Source organism: Cervus elaphus, chromosome 15, assembly GCF_910594005.1.
Source record: "Cervus elaphus chromosome 15, mCerEla1.1, whole genome shotgun sequence".
Taxonomy (NCBI): Eukaryota; Metazoa; Chordata; class Mammalia; order Artiodactyla; family Cervidae; genus Cervus; species Cervus elaphus.
The window spans coordinates 35,495,036-35,515,075 of record NC_057829.1 but is presented as its reverse complement, the minus strand read 5'-3'; the positions used below and the strand labels follow the sequence as shown (position 1 = coordinate 35,515,075).

The following is a 20,040-nucleotide window of genomic DNA, read 5'->3' as shown; positions in this document are numbered from 1 at the left end:
CTTGTCAGTTCAGCTTTCTAGATAATTACTTTGTTGCTAATATCTGCCAGTTCCATCTGAAAAGGACAGATTGATGCTGCTACTTTGACTCTTGGTTTCTGTTCTCTAACTGGGTAAAATTTATTGCAAAAGGGAAATTTTTGATCTAGTTCAGTATTACCAGGGCCTTGCATTTTGTCTTGTTTTTAAAAGCATGCCAATGATTAGTATTTTCTCTGCAGCATCATGGTGACATGAAATAATTAGAGAAGTTGAAAGTATCTAGCCACTGGGAGCTGACTGGCTAAATAATGCATTTTATATCCTCATGTGGGATACTAGTCAAGTGCTAAAAATGAGATGTAAAAAGAGGACAAAAGTATATTGTCAGAAAAAAAAAACAAGATACAAATAACGCACATATAGATATCTACTTTTTTCCAGGAGAAAATCATGTACGTAAACATATAAGGTGCTTGTGCTCACTCAGTCGTGTTACTCTGCTGCCTCATGAACTGTAGTTTACCAGGCTCCTCTGTCCATGGGATTTCCCAGGCAAGAATACTAGAGTGGGTTGCCACTTCCTACCCTGGGGGTTCTTTCTGACCCAGGGGTTGAACCTGCTAATGCCTCCTGGGAAGCCCCTATAAGGTGCTTAGGTAATATTTTATTAAATCCTTATTATGTGCTAGCACTGTGCTTAGTACTTAATATACCCATGTGATCTTATATAGTTCTGACAACAATGCTATGAGGTAGGTAATTATTTAACCCCCTTTAAAAGATGAGGAAACAGCACCCTTAAGAGTGTAGGAAGCCCACCCCAGGGTGCATAGAGGATAAGAGGCAAAACAGAACCCCAGCCCTGAAGCCTGCACTCCCAACCACTGTGTTCTGTGCACTTTTTGTTAACATTCCTCTGCTGAAAGAGCATATGGTGGCCTAGTATTTAGTAGGAATGTCACACGAGACTCATATAAAGTGGATTCTCAACTAGGTGCCTTCCAGATCCCTGCCTCACACTGAATATGTGTCCAGGCTGCAAAAGCCTCCTGCATACATTTCTGAAGTGCTACTTCTCTGGACAGGACATTGTCCCTTCCACTTCCATTCACTCCCCCTCACCCACCCCCTGCCTCTTTACTCCATGATGCTATTATCCATTTTGGAATTCAGAGGGCATTTAGACTCCTTTGTTTTCTGACTTCTTGCTAGCTCTGGGAATCTGGATGCACATCTTGTTTCTTAAAGCAAATTTAGAACATAATGACTATAGTTGTTAACTGCTAGTGTAATCCAGGTCTACAGTTCACATTAAACATTAGCTCATATTGCCTCCAGGTTTGAAACCAATGTACCCAGAAGAAATTTACAAAGGGACAATGATGTTGAAATATTTTAAGTGCAAACAGGATTCCTGTGTGTTGACAGGGACAAGGCCATGTTTAAAGTCCCTATTTTGATTCCTAATTTTCCATTCCTTTCCAGTGGCCTTTTCCTCTTTGGACATTCTGCAATCTTGTGACTGAGCATTCCAGCTCCCTCTTTGTGAAATGCCTCTGATTAAATGTGTATATATAAAATCTCTTACTTTATCCCAGCAGAGGTGACTTTAATATGGAGGCATAGTACTGCCACTGTTGACCGTGGAGGAATAGCACTGCCACTGCTATTCCAACTGACCAGTTGGAAAACTCAGCATTTGGAGCACTGGAAAAATTTTTTTAAATTTTTTAATGTTCATCTTCTAAGTAAAGAGGGAATTCAACTGCCAGAATTATTAGTTCATACAATTGTGTTCTACTTTTTGCTTCCCACAGAGCAATGTTTGATGCATGAGGTTTTGGTTGATTACGTTTTATTGCATTCTAGTGGGAACCAGTTTCTCCACCCATTCTCATTCTCTTTGCTTTCAATTCCCTTTTGTTCCTTGGGCCAAAGGATGCAGCTAGATCTGAGAGCCAGAGAGAGTGAAGTAAAAGATGCTGGCATTTAATGCAAGAATTGGTTCAGTATATAATCCTGTTTACTTCTTTTCTTGGTCAAAGCAAAAATAATGCAGGCATCTTGCGAGAAGGATGTTTATCAAGTGTATAGGACCTAATGTGTAGATGCTTAGTTTATCATATGGAAGCTTTGGGAAACTGGAGTCTTATAATTTCCCTATGATGCATCTGCCTCTCAGGATTTTTTTCCCAAAAGTCATTGTTCTCCATAGCCTATCCAGATATTTTTTTAACATCTTGCTTGTTAATGTGACTGCCAGCATCTTAGAGAAGTTGACAGTTTATGTGATTTCTATTAGCAGAAAAAAGTGGGCTCAAAAGCTTTTTCTCTAAATGAATCTATTGTTGAATGTCTAAACTGACTCAGAATACAGGTGCATGTTCTGCTCTGAGAAGGTAGAAGGGGAAGAGCCCAATCCAGAAAAGGTATGTGGGGGGAAGGCAGGGAACCCAGAAGCAATGGCCAGCCACCCTGTGCTGTGATCTCAGCCTAAACCATATCCCTGAGAAGGAGTTTTTTACTTCCTATTTGTATCCCTGGGCAACCACAGACCCCCACCTCCTACGTGGGATGTTAGCCTTGGAGCACCGAGGAGATGAGCTGCAGAGCTAAAGCAGAGTCCCAGAGGAGCTTCAGTTCTGCAGAATCTATGCAGCCTTCTTTGCCATACATTGATCACACGCTTAGGGCTTGGGAGATGAGAGCTGAGGGCTGAAACGCCTCAAGGTAAGAAGACCCCCTTTCCCAGAAAGTGGACTCCTCCAGTTTTCTCACATGATTATTCAAGTAGTTTCACTTTTCCATATATAGGAGTCCCTCAGGAGCAAGCTCTGACCAGTCAGAGGGAGTGACACATCCCTCTCCAGTCCCTCCTCCTCACCCATCCGCACCTTTACTCTCACGTGCTCGTGGGCACTTACGCAGAAGTGAGCCCCGTGACTCTGCCAAAGACGAGCCTGTTGGGTTTAAAGGAGGAAAATAAAAAAAACCTTAGGCCAGGTCCCAGCATTAAAATTGTTACCTCAAAGAAGCTGAGTGGAGAAGTGTGAAGAGATGAATGGACCAGTGGATGGCTTGTACGATCATTCTCTAAGTGAGGAAGGAGCATTCATGTTCACATCGGAATCTGTAGGAGAGGGGCACCCGGGTAAGTAGATGGTCTTGGACAGATGGCAACCTATATGGGGTAGGGGGATATTACTGAAGGCCTGGAAAACAATGTATGTAAATTACTATAAAGGATCTCAAGAAGAACAATATGCAATCTTTTTTATTTTATTAATTTGCAGTTTTGTAAAGCAATCACTTGTTGTGCAAATAATAGATTGTAAGTTAGTGAAGCCAAGGGTCTGTGCTGCTGCCCACCACCAGCATTTCCTTGGGGCTACAATAGAGGATATATGGTTAGTTGGATAAACATATTGTATGTGTAGAATGTATCATCAGGTATTCACTTTATACAGAGGTTTTTTTTTTTTCTTTTTTGGTAAAGCTTTTTTTATCAATGAGCAGCTTAAGTCAACAGAGAATGTTCCCACAAACAAAACACACAAACAAGGTCATTAAGTTTCGAATGTAAAGCGTGTAGATTTTAGAAATGAACAGCAGTGCATTCTAATAGGGGCTGAGACAGATCTCTAGGTCCTGAAAGAAAATCCAGTATTTTTTTTTTTTTATCTCTGAAAAGTGTGATGTGGAGAAATGAGAGAGGCTTCCGTGAAGACCATGATGGGAGCCTCCAGTTTCTGGGACAGTGGTTCTCAGACTTCAGGGTGCATCACCATCACCCAGTGGGCTTGTTAGAACACAGAGTGCTGGGCCCCACCCCCAGAGTTCCTGATTTAATACATCTTGGGTGAGGCTCAAGAATTTGTGTTCTGAAGAAGTTCCCAGGCAATGCTGATACTGCTGATGTGGGAGCCACACTCTGCAAACCACTGATCTAGGAGAACCCTGATGGCCAGACACACTGATTTATGTATTTAAGCACCTCTTCAAAATTCACCAGAGTATTTGAACTTTTTGGTGACTTATCATCATCAAGTTTAACTTTTTTTCATCTTCCTCATCCTTGCTATTTCTCAAACAGCTTTAATTTTCATACCTTGTAACTCAGCTTTAGATATCTCAGTGCACTGCCCCTTCCATATGCTTTAGCCACTGGTTCTCAACTGGGGAAAGTTTTGCAACCCTTTTCCCCTAAGGGCATTTTGTACTATCTGGAAACATTTTTTGGTTGCTACAGCTATTCCAGGGGGTCAAGGCATGGCCTGAAACTGGCAGTTAGTGGAGAGAGGCCGGGTGTGCTTCTAAACACAAGACCATCCCCCACAACAAAGAAATTTTCCAGCCCAAAATGTCAATAGTGCTGTTGAGAAATCTTGGCTTAAACTGAATGTTGTTTGTAGCTTAGCTCATTTCAATGTAAACAGCATCTTTCATTCTGCATGACTTTATAAAGTTTCTAGATTTACTGTAGTCATAGTCTCAGATTCACTGCTATGTCTGATGTATTTTGGACAGCTCCATGACTTATGAAGGCCATCTACAGGTCCGAAGATGGCCATATATAGAATTTGCTCCATGTGGAGGAAGTGGGTGCTTTTTCACGCAGTGGCCAGTGGTCCCATTGTACACACAGCAATGTGCTCAGTGGACAGAGAATGAAAATTCCAGTCAGTTGACAATTCTGTCTGCTTAATGGCAGCCCTTCAAATTGTCTGATTTAGCTTACCACTGTACATTAGCTGTCCATGTAAAACAGTTTTCTTTGTGGCTTTCTTCTTGTCATTCCAGTGCTGAATTCCTCTCCATCAGAAAGATAAAATTAATGATTCCTTTTCAACTTCCAAGAAAGTTATTAGCTATCTTAAGGCTACTAAGTGATATTGATAGAAAATTTGGAAGCCTTAGACAGTTGAGAAGGGACCTCCTAAGGCATTATCTTAGTCTGCACCGCTATCTTAGTACCCTTGCTCAACTCCAGCTTATCCCTAACATCCCTATCCCATTTCCCTGTGTGCACTGGAAACATGTGACCTGTGTCCTCTGAGCGAGCAGAGTCATCCATGGTCAGCATGTGAGTGGCTCCTAGGAGTCCTGATGGCAGGGTCTAAAGTGATATTTGAGCAGCAGGAGGCCTTTACTGATAGGCAGTTGCAGGGGGATGAACTCAGACAAACCTTGATTTATAAACAGGATTAGCAGGGAGATGGAAAAACTCAAATATATATTTAGTAGCAGCTTCTGAAGGTAAGATTAGAGAATTAACCTTCAGATTCACATTTTAACTACAGAATTTCATATGCACTTTCAAAATCTGAAATGCTTGATTCTGGGCCTGCATTCTTAATTTAAAAAACATATAAAATGACAAAAGGGACACAAGGAAATTTGAGAGGTGATGGATGTTTATTAAATCTTGATTGCGGTGATGGTAACACAAGTATGTACACATGACCAAACTTGCCAAATTTACATTTGTAAATTTAATTAATTTCCTTAAATTATGTATTAATTATATGCACATTTTTGTATATCAATTATACTCCAGTAAGTCTGGGAAAAAACTTATTAACTTACTAAGAGTGGACTCTGTGGGTATTTTGAACACTAAACAAGATGTAATATGTGCAAATAGACGTCACTTTTATTTCTGAGTTTGTAAACATTGGCAGTACACATAACTCCAAAGCAAGAGTGGATTTCTCCACAGTGTCTACATGCTCGACCACGAGGAGTTTTTCTTTAAATTATTTATTTTGGCTGCACTGGGTCTTCGTTGCTGTGCATGGGCTTTGTGTAGTTGCAGTGAGAGGGGGCTACTCTCTAGTTGCAATGTGTGGACTTCTCATTGTGGTGGTTTCTCTTGTTGTGGAGTACGGGCTGTAGGCACAGCAGCTCAGAAGTTGCCACACCCAGGCTGCTCCAGCATGTGAGATCTTCCTGGACCAGGGATTGAACCTATGTCCCCTGCATTGACAGGCAGATTCTTAACTACTGGATCACTAGGGAAATCCCATCGACCATGGGGAATATTTAAGGCAAATCATAGAAGAATAAGATGGAGTACCAGCCCATGTTGAACTTTTGTCAGTCCCACCTTGATGAGGAGGTGAAACCCAGCTGCTGGGACATCTGGCCTTCAGGAGGCTGAATGACGGTGGGGAGGATCTCAGAGCTGCTTGTGGAAGTGTTCAGCAAAACAGCAGTGGCAGTGATGTGTAGAGGTTTTCTTACAGGACTCTACAGGTGGAGACATGGAAGTGGGCGTGGTTTTACGCACAGTGCACTGTTAACTTGTGGAACCAGCAGTACAATGCATCTATCTGTTCTATCCTCTTCTACCCGTTGGCACCTGGTCTTACTGATGTCATTAGTGTTTTAAATTCTGTTTCTAGGACTTTTCTTGATGTTAGAATTTAAGGAAATATGCTGAGGAATGAGATATTTCTGTGTGTATATCTTAGTTCTTTACACGTCTATATCTATTATTTATTTAGATATAGTTAGATATTCACAGAAATCTAGTTTTCTATGAATGAGATACTTTTTAATTGGAAGAATATACATGTGTATATATGTGACTTACTTTAGACTCTTGTAGCTGGCTTTGAAATATATTTCTTTTTTAGGGAGTTCTATGACTTTATATAATATACATCATCCAAAATTAAGGCAAAAGTGGGAAGAAATAAAAATTCCAAAAATTTACAATTTCTTATATTTTAAAAGTGTCTTCTTGGGTAGACTTGATATGTAAATTGACAAAATATCTAATTATTTTAACATTTCAGTTTTTAGGCTTAACATGTCTGTGAATTTTACTCATGTTCATTCTTGTCCAGATAAGATCTGTGACCAGATCAGTGATGCAGTGCTGGATGCCCATCTCAAGCAGGACCCCAATGCCAAGGTGGCCTGTGGTAAGAAATGCCTGACCCCTCCTGCTGGAGACCTGAGTGGGCTCAACTTGAAACCTGTGCCCATGTTGAAGCCCTCAGCACAGCAGAGAACTAGGGACTTCAGGGCCTAGAGGGCCCCGGGGTGATAGAACTAGCCTCTTCAACTTTACAGAGGGGATCTTGGGTATCCCTTGGCCAAGGTCATGGGGTACAGGTCCTGGTGTGGAGACCAGAGCCCCTCTCTCCTCACAGTCAGCACCTTGTCTTGTCTAATGCTCAGACCCACCCTTTCCTCTCCAGGGCCACCCTAGTCCTCAGACTGAGCACTGTAGGGACCCGTGCCCCTCTAAGGGTGGACTTCACCCTGACATGTTTATAAATAATTTGCCTTGATTCTGTGCTCAGGACCCCATACCCTAAAGCCTACATTGGAGCTTTAGCAGTAAGGGGGCAAAAGAGGCCTCATGTATGTTGGCTGCATTCTTTATGACTACATACAGCCATTGTCTCGTTGTAATGAACACAGCAGTCTTATGATTATTTCCATCCAACAGCAGAGGCTGAACAAGCCGTTCAAGATCGGGCAAGTAGTAAGTGCGTGGTATAAAAACTTGGAATTTGTGTGACCAATTCTTTCCAAAGTGCAGTTCTCTGAACAGCCTGTGAGGATGGTCAGAACTCGTGCTGGGCTGTACTGTCTGTTATCACCATGATTGTCCTTCTGGAGTCCATTCCCTGTGTGGTCTTTTGTGTGGGTCTTTGTCAGCACTATGAGAGGTCCAGGTGTGGAGCCCCCTTAGCCAGCATGCAGCCACTAGCCTGTCTCTTTGCCTTCAGAGACGGTGTGTAAGACGGGCATGGTGCTGCTGTGCGGGGAGATCACCTCCATGGCCATGGTGGACTACCAGCGTGTGGTGCGGGAAACCATCAAGCACATCGGCTACGACGACTCTGCCAAGGGTGAGGCCAGGGTCCCCGGGATGGAGCCCGCCTAAGGCTCTCCATCTTCTAGAAGAGCAAATACCTCTACTTCTAGGCCCACTTGCCAGGGTCCAGGGCTCGCAAGCTCTGGCAACAGTATGGCAGCCCAGGCAGACTGGCCCTTGTCCATCTGTTGCAGACTCTGGTCTTGTTTACGGTCCTAACTTCTTGGGAGAGGAAGAAGCTCTGGGTCCAAGGTGCTGCTCTCTCTTGGGGCCGTGTTGTCTGCCAGGCGCTGGGGCAGGGGTGTGTGTGTGTGTGTGTGTGTGTCTTCCTATCTAATTGTTGGAGGAACTCTGCTCCACTCCCTATGATGTAAATGAGGAAATTGAGACTTAGAGATGTCAATAACTCATATAAGGTGGCACAGTCAGTAAGGGGCTATCCCCAGTTGGGACTCCTGTGCTTTCTGCTAAGCTATGCTGCTCTTCCCCACATAGAGGAGAAGGTGACTCAGTCTAGTACAGGTGCCGACAGCAGGTGGAGGAGACAGGCTGGTCCAGGGTGGCCCCAGTGCCCGGCAGTGTGGGAGCCTGCAACCCCAGGAAGAGGCCCAGGCCCTGGCTGGAGCTGAGGAGGAGCCCTGTGACGAGGTGGGGGTGAGAGAGCTGAGGGCCCTGAAGCAGACGCCTGCACGGTAGGAACAGACAGGCTGGGAAGGAGCCCAGCCTGGAGGGCGTCAAAGACAGGCCACGAGGGCCCAATTCTGGGGCCGGTGTGCACTGGTCTACTTGTTGGTTGTCTGGGGTGATATGTGGCATCTTCGTGGGTCAGGGCAGGCTGCGGTGACATGCTCACGTCTTTTACGTGAGAGAGGCCCTCCCTGTGTGCAGCCACCTTCCTGCTGGCTTGCCCAAAGGACTCACTTGAGCATACGGTAATTTTGTGGCTATATCAAGAACCTGTGGGAAGAAGAAACCAGTGAGAACAGGTTGCTTCTCCCAGCCAGCACAAAGGGTGTTCACAGAGCAGCCACATTGTCCCAGAACAGCAGCTCCCTGCCGTGTTACCTTGCAAGCCTTCCCCCTGTTCTACCATGAATAGCTGACTTATTATTTACTTATTCAAGAACAAACTTTATTCTGCGTTAGATAGAAGGGAAGTAGTTTCCTTAGGGGTGTCACATCCCCTAGAAGAGAGAAGCAGGAGTGGGTGAAGCTCTTCTTGTCAGCACGCCTGCATCAAGGGGACCGGCAGGCTGCGGGCTGGGCTGCAGTCACAAGGCCCCCAGGCTAGAGGCTCCCACTGCTCTTTGCTGCAGAGTTGACCTTTCTAAGCCCTCCTCCTCTCCCCTTAGTGCCCTGAACTGTTTTCCCAAGTGACTTGAAGCCTTTCAGTCCATCTCAGCACTGAGATTTATTATTTAGACAGGGAGTGTAAGGTAAAATGGGAATTTGGTGAGTCCTTGGCAGTTGAAGGTTGTTCCCTGGCTTGTGTATTCAGAAGCCTTCACTAGGAATAGGGGCTGCAGAGGACAAAGGTGGCCTGGTACTCCTGAGTAGAGGCACTGCCTGGCATTAAGTGTGGTGTGGCACGAGATGCTTGGCAGCGAGTCAGCGACAGAGTGTGCACTGAAGAGCTGGGTTGGGGGCCGTTCAGGGATGTTTACTGAGAGCCGGATGGACTTGTGGAGGGGGCGGGGTCAGAGGAGGAGCTTTCAAGGCAGAGGGTCCTTGTGGAGGTGGAAAAGGAGGTTGTGTTTAAGCTAAACCTGAGTTCACTTTGGTTGAGGGCTCAGCTGGGAAAGCCTGGCTGGAGCTGAGCAGGTTCCAGTTTACTGCCTTTGGTGGTAGGTCTTCACTTGAAGCTTGTAGGTAAATAATAGGTTGAACCTAGGGGTATTTTTGTGATTTTACTTGTTTTAGTAAGCCCATTCTGGCCACAGGGGTAGGAGAACAGATTGGAAGAGGGGGATAGTCAGTGTATCACTGATACTTGACTTTGTGGTGCAGCCTCTGTGCATGTTAGCTCCTCATTCATATCCATCCTGTAGCTGAGCCCAGCAAGATAGTGAAAACCAATTTGGGAAGGGTATGCAGTCTGCCTAGTGGCACCCTCGTGGGGCTTCTTGGCCTGAGCTGCTGCTACCCAAGATGTCTGTGTCCCAGGCCCCAGGCCCTGTCCCCAGCCTGGGCCAGGCAGGAGGCAGGGACTCACCTCCATCTCTGTGCTTGAGCTTTGGGTATAGGATGACAGGGGCCTCAGCCTCCAGAGGTGTAGTTTTTCCATTTTGCTCAGGGCACTCTGACTCTGGGAGTGTCTCTGGATGGTCCACATGCACCTATTGCTCAGTATATTTTTTTTTTTTTCTTTTTTTTTTTTTTGTTGCTCAGTATATTTGATGCTTGGGTTTGGTGTATATTTTTGATACTTGGGCTCTGACAGGCAGTGTTGGAAGGGCCCTTGATGTTCACTTAAGTGCAGTGATTTTCAACCTGGGTCCTAGGAGGTGCCTCGGGGAGAGCCTAAGGGGGCAGGCCCTTGGTCATCCACCACCCTTCTACCAGAGCAGCTGTAACTGTTATCTGGTTTTCATACTGCCATTCTGTATAGGGTATATATTTTTAATTGAGGTGTGGTTTAATACACCGTGGAGGGTTTTCTTTTTTTCCTTTTTCTTTTTTTTTTACTAAAGAGTTCCATGTGATAGGATGAGAAGGATACTGACATTCCCCATCCTAGGCCTCAGTTCTGAGCCCAGACTGATGGCAGAGACCACCCACCCCAACACTAAATGCCCTCTTGGGTTCCAAGCAGCCCCCAGGAGCTCCAGCCTCCCTCTGCTTAGGCCTGCTCTCCTTGTGTCCAGGCTTTGACTTCAAGACCTGCAATGTGCTGGTGGCTCTGGAGCAGCAGTCCCCGGATATCGCCCAGTGCGTCCACCTGGACAGAAATGAAGAGGATGTCGGTGCCGGAGATCAGGTCACTCAGTGCTAAGCGTGGGCACCGTATCAGGACAGCAGTGCAGTGTGCTCTGCGTCACAGGGCTAGCTGTTCGTGTGTGATGGACGAGTGCACTGTGGGGTAGCGCTCCCCGCCCCCATGTCTGGAGCCTCACAGCCTAGCTGGAGGGCAGGATGGGTTGGGAATACCCGGTGTGGCCTGTCTCCCTACCTAGAGAGTTGGGTTCAGGACCCTGTCTTCCCCTCCACAAGTACCCAGTATAAAAGTCACATGCCTGGGAGGGTGGAGGGCCAGCTGGGCTTTAGATTTGAAAAGAGTTGTCACCTGTGGTCTGAAGTGGGTGTCTGCTACAGGGCCTGATGTTTGGCTATGCCACGGATGAGACGGAAGAGTGCATGCCCCTCACCATCATGCTGGCGCACAGACTCAATGCCCGCATGGCAGAGCTGCGGCGCTCAGGGCAGCTCCCCTGGCTGCGGCCTGACTCCAAGACACAGGTGAGCCCCTGCTCTCTGACCCCCTGCAGGGCTCCAGAAATGCACCTCAAACAGACCCCTTCCATATGTTAAGATCAAAATGTTCTGTCTGGGCACTCAAAGAATTGTTGAATCTGAAAAGAACTATTTATTTGAAAAATCTTCAGCTCCTGATAAACCTTTTCTTTTCTCCCCTGACCCCCCAATATTTTAGTATGAAAAAATTTTAAATACAGAAAAATGAACAGTTCTAGATTTTTGAGGTGCTGGACTTCTTAGCATATGTTTATTCTAGTAATATGACTCCCCAATTCCTGCCACAAACCTTCGTAACTGGTTTCAGACTTTTGGCCACTGCCTGTCAGGTCTCCCTATCTTGAGCAAAGCTTGAATACCCCATGAACAAGTGCTGTCTGTAGCTCGCTGCAGCCCTCTTGCTTTGTTTCTCATAGAAAGGATTTACCTTTGCCGATTCTGGTGCTCTGTTGCCAGTGGCCCTGATCCCTGTGTTCTGCAGTGATGAAATCTGCACTGAATCTGGATTTGAGAGCTGGCAGTAATGCAAGTGCTGGCACATGCTGAGGCCCCTGTCTACCTTCACTCTCCACATCCTGACAACCCTGGTGGCCCCTTTCCTTGGAGCTCCTTTCCCAGCTCTTCTTCCACACTCCAGTGGGGTCTGGACACTTCCTCTTCTACATGCTCTTTCCTCCTACCCACACTTGTGGGTTGTTTTCACATCTGCACACTTGGCTTCCAAATCTTCCACCTACAGGTCTGTCTGAATTACCAGCCCCCATTTCTCACTCATCCTGCAAACATGTGGGCCCCAGGGGTGCACCTCAGTTGAAGGGGTTTAATGGAGCCCACCTTTCCCCAGCCCTCTCTATCTCCACTCTGTCTGGGTTACTCTTGTCCCTCTAGAACATCCCTTCTTCTCTGGCCTCTTTTCCCAGGCCAGGCTCAGCTGTGTCCTCCCAAAGGCTCTCTCCGCCTGGAAACTTCAGTTAATTCACTCTGGACTTCACTTTTAATTTTCTTATATCTGCTCAGAACCATCTACAACTTTCTACTTCCTACTGGAGGTGAGAGGAGTACCCATTTGTTATTCTGGCATTTAAAGCCCTGCGTGGTCTTCTAGCTTTACCTTCCTCGGTCCCCACCCCCAGTCTTTGCTTCATCCACATGCCTTCACTCACATTCCCTTCATTTCTCAGTGCTTTGCACCTGTGCTCTCACCCCTCACTTTCCTTGGAATCTTCCTCTGGTCCCCACCTGTCCTTCAGTGGCCAGCCTGGTTCCTGCCTCCTGCTGGTCTCCCCTGATCACTCTCAATGGGACATCTTCTTACCCTGCACTTGGAATTTGGCTCCTGCGATTTTATAGTTCAGCATGGTACTCGTGACTCTGTCACATTACTCCCCAAGTGTCAGGCCGCCCATGACGAAGGTTGCATATTGGCTGTACCTGGAGCAACAGAGTGTCTCTGTGGCCTAAAGGAAGTCCTTGGGACTTCAGGTGTTATCCACATGACCCCCAAACTGGGAAGTGGGATCATGAGCATCACTCAGGTGATCTTCCAGGTGGTGGGCAGGAGAGCTGAAATATGTAGGTTGTGATGGTATCAAAAGAAAGGAGCCTGCCCTGCCTGCTCTGTATTGTGCCAGAGCTATGTGGGGATGGGGAAGAAGGGTGGAGAAATCCTAGAACACAGATGAGAGGAAGTAAGTGGAGTGGCTCAGATTTCCTCCTCCCTGCATGAGGGTGAGCACTAGAGGGTTCACCTATCAGAATCACTGAAACAGCAAAGGCCTCCTATGTTTGCTTAGTAATAGAAGGTTTCCGAGTCCAGAGGGCAGTGAGAGAGGAGGGGAGGACGGGCCCTTCCAGGCTTTTCCTTCTTGCAAGGAGACACTGAATTCTCTTATAAATGTCCTCCGTGGACCTCAACAAGGCTGCTACCCTGGGAGGGGTGCCATGCCGGGAACAAGGTCTGGGTCTTCTCGTCTATTGATAAAGAATTTTTATCACCTGCCCATGGTGTTGACTGTGAACAGAATGAGCCTTTCCACCTGAACAAATTCTTGCTTCTGATAACTAAGAGCTGAGTGGCAGTACAAATGGCTATTTTTGTACCTGGCCAGAGTTATGTTTTCCGCGGTGTACTTTTCTCCACATCTTGCTGACATGATGAGATAAACGCAATGCTTGAGGCCCTTTGCTCAGCCACAGCTCTGCTTGGGGTTTGCGGCAGAGTCGGGGAGCCCAGGAGCAGTGGAGATGGACCTCAGCAGCATCTCAGGAAGCGAGCCTTCTCCAGAAGCCAGGTGCAGCAGGTCTGATTCCAGAGCTGCTGCAGAGCCTCCACTTTGGAGCTCCCAGCCCCCGAACTCCAGCTTCCTCTCGCAGGTCCGGGAGTGCACGCAGCCCAGCATGAAAGGAGCTGTGCTCGGTACACAGCTGGTGTGCATATGCCCATCGCCCTAGGATCAAGCATTGTGCACCCAGGGCTCTGTCTCTTCCTTCTTCTGGACCCCACCCTGTTGTTCTTTGGGCCAGGCAGGACATAGAGTTTGATGGATATCGAAGGGGTCTTTGCCTTAGGCAGAGCCCCAGAGAGACACTGTTTGCTGCCTGTAGTCCTATCAAGGCCCTTGGGGTGGGAGCAGCCTGTGCCTGCTGGCCAACGTCCCTGCCAGGGCCATCTGGTGTAGCTGCATTCCTTCAGGCCCCACAGCCCCTCTGGGTACTGTTCTTGTGGGTCCACACTGCCTTGGGTAGCAGTGGGGCCTGGGGCTCCAGTACTGAGGGTCTGGGGTGACAGCCTTCTGCTGGGCAGAGCCCAGTTACCAGGCTGCACAGTTCCAGGTCACAGCCCACCTTTGCTGGCTGTGTGATCTTGACAGAAGTATTTATATTCTGGAAGCCCATTTTCTCTCGTCTTTGAAATGGGGCTGGTAGCAACTTCTCACAGCATTTGGTGTGCCTTGTAGCATACAGTACACACCCAGTCAATGCCAGCTTCTGTTTTTTCTTTTTCCAGCCTCATCTGCCGTCCTCACCATCTCCTTCCCTCTTGCTCTGTGAGCCCAAGGTGCGCAGGCCGGGACACGGGCTCTCGCCCTCCCTGGTGTGTTGGGAGAGGACAGGGTGCAGAAGCAGTCTGTCTGTGCTGCTGTGGCGGTGATGCAAGCTGTGGGAGCAGGCAGAACAGCGGTTGGCTCTTGGGCTTTTCACTGACTGGCCTGTGACTTCAGGGAAATTGTTACTCTTCGCAGAGCCTGATTTTTCTTATTTGTAAAATGGTGACAATACTGCTCATCTTGCTGGGATGGCTTCAACATTCATCAATAATGCATGAAACAGGCACAGAACTGACCTACACTGTGGGGAGAGAATCCCAGCTCTGTCCTGTGGCCAGCCCTGCAGGGGAGCTGCAGACAGGATCCTGATTTCCTTGTGCCCTTGGCTTTTCCTTGCTTTTGCCCAAATACCTGGAGGCTGGCAACCCAGGCCTTGCTACTGCCTCTTAGCTCAATCACCCTGGCTCAGGTCCCTCCACCAGGCAAGGTCCCTGGGCACATATGTTTCCAGAGACCCTCCATTGAGGAGTTGAGGCAGCGGGCATGTGGCCTGTGGACTCCCATGTTCCTTAGCAGAAGCCTGGGTGTCTTGCCTAGGGCCGTGGAGGGTCAAGACAGGGCTTTAGTGGAGGGACATTTGCTGGCACACAGGACCCTCTGAGACAGAGGGAGTCATCTGCTGAGTCACAGACAGAGAAAACTCTGCAGTGCTTGGGTCTCCAAAGTGGTACTGACTAGTCACGTGGGAATAGCTTGTGCCTCATGCCTGTCCATCTCATGGCACCAGGCAGTTATTTGCTATAAGAATGTGATGAACTTCCCTGAAGGACCTTTGAGAGCAGGAGGCCGCCACCCCTCCCCGGCTCTTGGGAGCCCTGTCCACCTCTTGGGCACCTGTACCTGGCAACGGAGCATCCTCAGGTCGGGGCAGGACCTCACATTTCCTCCCACCCTGCCACTCCCAGGTGACAGTGCAGTACACGCAGGACAACGGCGCGGTCATCCCTGTGCGCGTCCACACCGTCGTCATCTCTGTGCAGCACAACGAAGACATAACGCTGGAGGACATGCGCAGAGCCCTGAAGGAGCAGGTGATCAGGGCTGTCGTGCCAGCACAGTACCTGGACGAGAACACCATCTACCACCTGCAGCCCAGTGGGCGGTTTGTCATCGGAGGCCCCCAGGTGTGTCCCCATCACCGAATGAGCCCTGATTTTGCTTACCTCCCCAGCACAGGTGGTGGTGGCTTTGTGTGACTCGGGCCTGAGTGAGATGTGAAGTCAGCTCGCTCTGTGCAGCCTGCTATGTGCCCTTCAGTACAGGAGGATGGGGGCCATGTCCCGGGAGATTCCCACTTGAGACATCCTGCATAGGTCCAGCTGCCACCTGACCTGGCCAAGGGGCTAGCTAAATTTCCATCACAGGTGCTGAGCTTGCCCTGGTGGTGTTTCCCAGGTCTTGGCCACATGTGACCTGCAGCTCTTGTGGGCACCAAGGTGGGGACCCAGAGTGGCCCCTTTCTCCTGTGCCACAGGCATGAGCAAGCAGAGGGTGGCCTAGCCCCTTGCAGAGTCTGCTGACCACTACCAGGCACCTCTGCTGTGGACATGTTGCCACATAATGGAGCTCTCAGATGGGGGTCCTAGGGCAGAGTAGCACAGAAGCCCAGGGTGAATGGAAGTCCTGTGTTTTCCTCTTGCAGGACTTCTCAGGGCCTTGGCATGCTCAGGGCCTTGGCATGCTGCTTAGAACTGTGGATTTCTAAGCGGGGCGGGTGTTGTGGTGGTATAATATGCAGACTTTCCCCACGTCATTTAATATAGAGCCCCCTCAAACATCTTTTGTGGAGTGACATTGCACAGAATAGACACTTGAGCAAACGGGGAACAAAGTTTGCCAGATGGCACCAGCCGGGACTCAGCCCCGGGTATATTTGTCCTAGCACAGTTTCCTTCTGAACTCATTTTTCTCCGTTGTGATCGACTCCTACAACAAAGACTTGGTGAGCGGGCTGTGACCCCAGTGGCCCATCTTCTGCCTTTTTCTGATGAGGTTCCAGCTGGTGACCTGACTTCAGTGACTACTACTCGGTGACTGAACTGGGATTAGGGCCCAGGCTTTCTGGCCGACTCTCAGCCAAGGGGGTCTTTGGAACACACACTCCTAGAAGCTACGGAGACTGTCTCCAAGTTGTGGTCTTGTGGCCATCCCAGCATTTCGGCCACCCCTCTGCTCACATCCCCATTCTGTGTCTTCCTTTTCCTCTGCAGGGGGACGCTGGTGTCACTGGCCGAAAGATCATCGTGGACACCTACGGCGGCTGGGGGGCACACGGCGGGGGCGCCTTCTCCGGGAAGGACTACACCAAGGTGGACCGCTCGGCGGCGTACGCTGCCCGCTGGGTGGCCAAGTCCCTGGTGAAAGCAGGGCTCTGCCGGAGGGTGCTTGTGCAGGTGGGTGAAAGCCCACCCTGCTTGAACCCCCACACCTGCCCTCAGTAGGAACGCGCTGGCCTGGCGGAAGGCCCACACTGCCGGAGGACATAACTCTGTGCCACGTTGGGTTTTGTGGCCACTGTCCTGCAAACCTGGGCGTGGGACAACAGAAGTCTTCAGGCAGCAGGGCACATATGGAAACTGCAATGAAGTGGAGGGTGTGTCTAGGCAGATGGGGGCTGGGAGTAGAGGGAGTGTTTTGTGCAGGGCATGTGTGGTTTCTGCGGCCTCTCCCTGAGGACAGCAAGGTCTCTGTGAGGGGCCTGTCCCTGACCCTGGGCTCTTCTGACAGGTGTCCTACGCCATTGGTGTGGCTGAGCCACTGTCTATTTCCATCTTCACCTATGGAACCTCCCAGAAGACAGAGAGAGAGCTGCTGGATGTGGTCAATAAGAACTTTGACCTTCGGCCTGGTGTCATCGTCAGGTAAAAGGGCTGCCCCTGAAGTTGGGCAAAGCCCTCTTTCCTCACCCGGTGCTTGCTTATCAGAAAGAGAATCAGAAGGAAGGCTGTTCAGCCTCCCAGAAGCAGGAGGGGCTTCAAGCCCCTGGCCCAGCACAGTGCAAACCCCAAATGCAGAATGTCTAGTTTTCAGATTGAAGGAGCCCAGCAGACACTGACTTCAGGGGGCCCATCTTTGAGCAGGTGGGGGATCTTAGGAAAATAACTATAAGACCAGATGGCTGGGAATTGAGTCAGCAAGTCTGGCCCCAAGTGCTCTCACTTCTAATGCCACCCCTGCTTTCTGGAGCTTGCGGTGTCAATGTTGGTCTGTGCCAGGTCAGTAGAGTAGAGTGTAGGACAGAGTTCAAATCCTGATTCCTGGTGCATCTGTCTGTGTGATTGATCAGGCTGTCCCTGAACTCTGAGACTTTTTCCTAAGCGCCAGTGGCAGTCACCTTGTAAGGTGTGGCACGGCAGAGATAGGAAATTTAGGGAGAATTGCTCTTGAGTGGTTAACACCCCACACACTGATAGTCTGTTAATTACTCCTGTGCCCCAAATTCAGGGAAAGAAACTCTACTCCTTTTCCATTACAACTGACCCTTTGTTCTACTGACCGTGCAGGGACTTGGACTTGAAGAAGCCCATCTACCAGAAGACGGCGTGCTACGGCCACTTTGGGAGAAACGAGTTCCCTTGGGAAGTTCCCAAAAATCTTGTGTTTTAATGCTGGTGGGGTCCAGGCTGGCGAGCCCTGGAGGCTTCAGATGGGACAGAGCCACGCTCCTCTCCTCCAGGACCCCAACTCTCAGATCACCCGCTGCCTCCTTCCTGGGCAGAGCCAGGCCCCTCTGACTTAGCAGGAGGAAGGGGTCCTTCCGGTGCCGGGGCTCAGATCTCCTCATGAGGCCAGTCACTATGTTTTCCTGCCTTTTGCCCAGACCAAGGTGATGTGAATTTAGTGGAAATAGCACCCCTGTCAGAGGAAACCTGCTCAGTCACCTGCCCCCACAGCCGGGACCCTGAGCGGCCCCTCCCTCCTTGGTGTGTGCTGGGAAGATCTCGGGGCTCCGTGAAGGTTTTCTGGGTGTGCTGGGCCACCCTTCACGTCTGCAGCCATGTGGTCAACGTCCTGAGCCCGGCCCTCCCAGGCCATGCTTGTGGCAGGGATGACAGCAGCTAGCGTGAAAGAGACTGAGCTCATCACTGATCTCATTTCTTCTTCACTGCAATATGATGAGGTGACACCTTGCGTTACCTGCGTTTAAGGTGAGGCGGCTGAGTCAACTTTCACAGGGCCCACAGCTGCATGGGTCAGGGCCTAGACGTGCATCTGGGATCTTTGAATTGTGAGCCCATACACCTTGACCCCTCACCCTCAGCACCGCCTCCCACCCCAGTCTCATGGTAGAAACAGGTCTGAGTGAAGAGATGAGGCTGTGACCTCTGTCCTGAGGACCTGAGGTTGCTGGGTGTTAGGGGATCGACCCCCTTGGTGACCCCTGAGCAGTGATCTACAGAGCCAAGACAGAACCAAAGGGATGTTTCCTTTGCCTCTGTAATTTCAGAAGATAGATCAGGGTGTGCTGGATATCCTGGCCCATGGGGCTGGGCTGGAGTTTGAAATTAAGAGGCACCTATGTTATCCCAGCCCCTGACTACTCAGACATGCAGGGTTGGGCCCGTGGACTCCTGCGATGTGGGTCCAAGGCGAGTCCTGTCCCATATAGGGCTTCCTAGAGCAGGAGCAGCAGCTTGTCCCTTACACAAGGGATGGAACCCTGCATCCTCTGCATGTTTCCCTCTCTCTGACCCTTTGTAACCCCTGCAGTCTGAGTGCTGTTGGAATAAGTGGGTGAGCCTCTCAGATGCCCCTTCAGCGAGGACAGCTCAAAGACTAAATGTTAAATGGTGACTGAAGTGGCAAGTCTTGACTCCTAGAGGGAGCTAAGTTGGCTGAGATGTCATGAGGAGATTTCTGCCTTTGCCAGGTGGCCTGTGGGACCAGGGCTACCTCTGAGGTCTTGGGTGATTCTTGGCACATTAGAGTCTTAGAAGCTTTGCATTCCCTTGCTTTTCTTCCATGGCCAGCACCTCCCTGGACTCCTTCCCTAACCTGGGCCTCTGACTGCTGCACCTCTACCTTATCCCCAGCTCTGCAGACCACAGGTTCAGGTAGGAGCCTCCACAGGTCCCCGGAGAATACTGGGGGCTAACTTCTTTCTGTGGCGCTTGGTGCCAGCTATGGCTGAGATGCACAGCTCAGGAAGCCTCATATGGGTGGCAGACAGCCTGCAGTGAGCTGTAGGCCTAAAGCACAAAAACCTTTGGCTTTCTCTTTCCATCAGGAGAAAGGCAGCTGTTCAGGGCAGAAAAAGAAGCCCAAATGACCGTAAAAACCTAGAGCTGGTGTGTGATATGGAAGCTCAGGAGTCTCACAGGGCTCTGGTCACCTGGGAAGTCTCAAGTTCCTTTTCAGAGAGGGAGGATTAGGTTTTCAGGTGGCTGAGTTCCTCTAACTTGGGCCATATTTGAAGTAAAAATTCAGAATTTTATACTTTCTACACCCCCTGGGAGAAACAAGGTTTTCTTGGGTCAACACTGTTTATATGAAATTAGAGTCTATATTTGTTAATAGTGCCTGCTAAGCCAGTGAATAAAAACTCAAGAAGCAACTACTCTATGCTTAGTTTTTGTCTGCAACCTCCCTAGAGACCTCACCTCCAAGTAGCATTACCTCATCCATCCCCCGGCGAAGCGGGTGTCC

The 20,040-nt window shown here is 49.1% G+C and overlaps 1 protein-coding gene across 1 annotated transcript; it reads left to right on the top strand.

The window, feature by feature from the left end:
* Positions 1–2,823: 2,823 nt before the first annotated feature.
* On the top strand, positions 2,824–19,951 carry MAT1A (methionine adenosyltransferase 1A). The gene is made up of 9 exons (XM_043926855.1): positions 2,824–3,133; positions 6,834–6,911; positions 7,728–7,850; positions 10,681–10,793; positions 11,129–11,272; positions 15,300–15,518; positions 16,605–16,787; positions 17,122–17,255; positions 17,898–19,951. The coding sequence occupies exons 1-9, from the start codon at positions 3,040–3,042 to the stop codon at positions 17,998–18,000; spliced, it is 1,191 nt and encodes a 396-aa protein (XP_043782790.1). The 5' UTR covers positions 2,824–3,039; the 3' UTR covers positions 18,001–19,951.
* Positions 19,952–20,040: the final 89 nt, after the last annotated feature.

Bases quoted from the DNA above. Each gene is read 5' to 3' on its own strand.
- MAT1A (XM_043926855.1), top strand. From the start codon at position 3,040: ATGAATGGACCAGTGGATGGCTTGTACGATCATTCTCTAAGTGAGGAA. The intron at 11,273-15,299 runs GTGAGCCCCTGC...TGCCACTCCCAG, and splicing joins GGCCTGACTCCAAGACACAG to GTGACAGTGCAGTACACGCA. The intron at 17,256-17,897 runs GTAAAAGGGCTG...CTGACCGTGCAG, and splicing joins CGGCCTGGTGTCATCGTCAG to GGACTTGGACTTGAAGAAGC.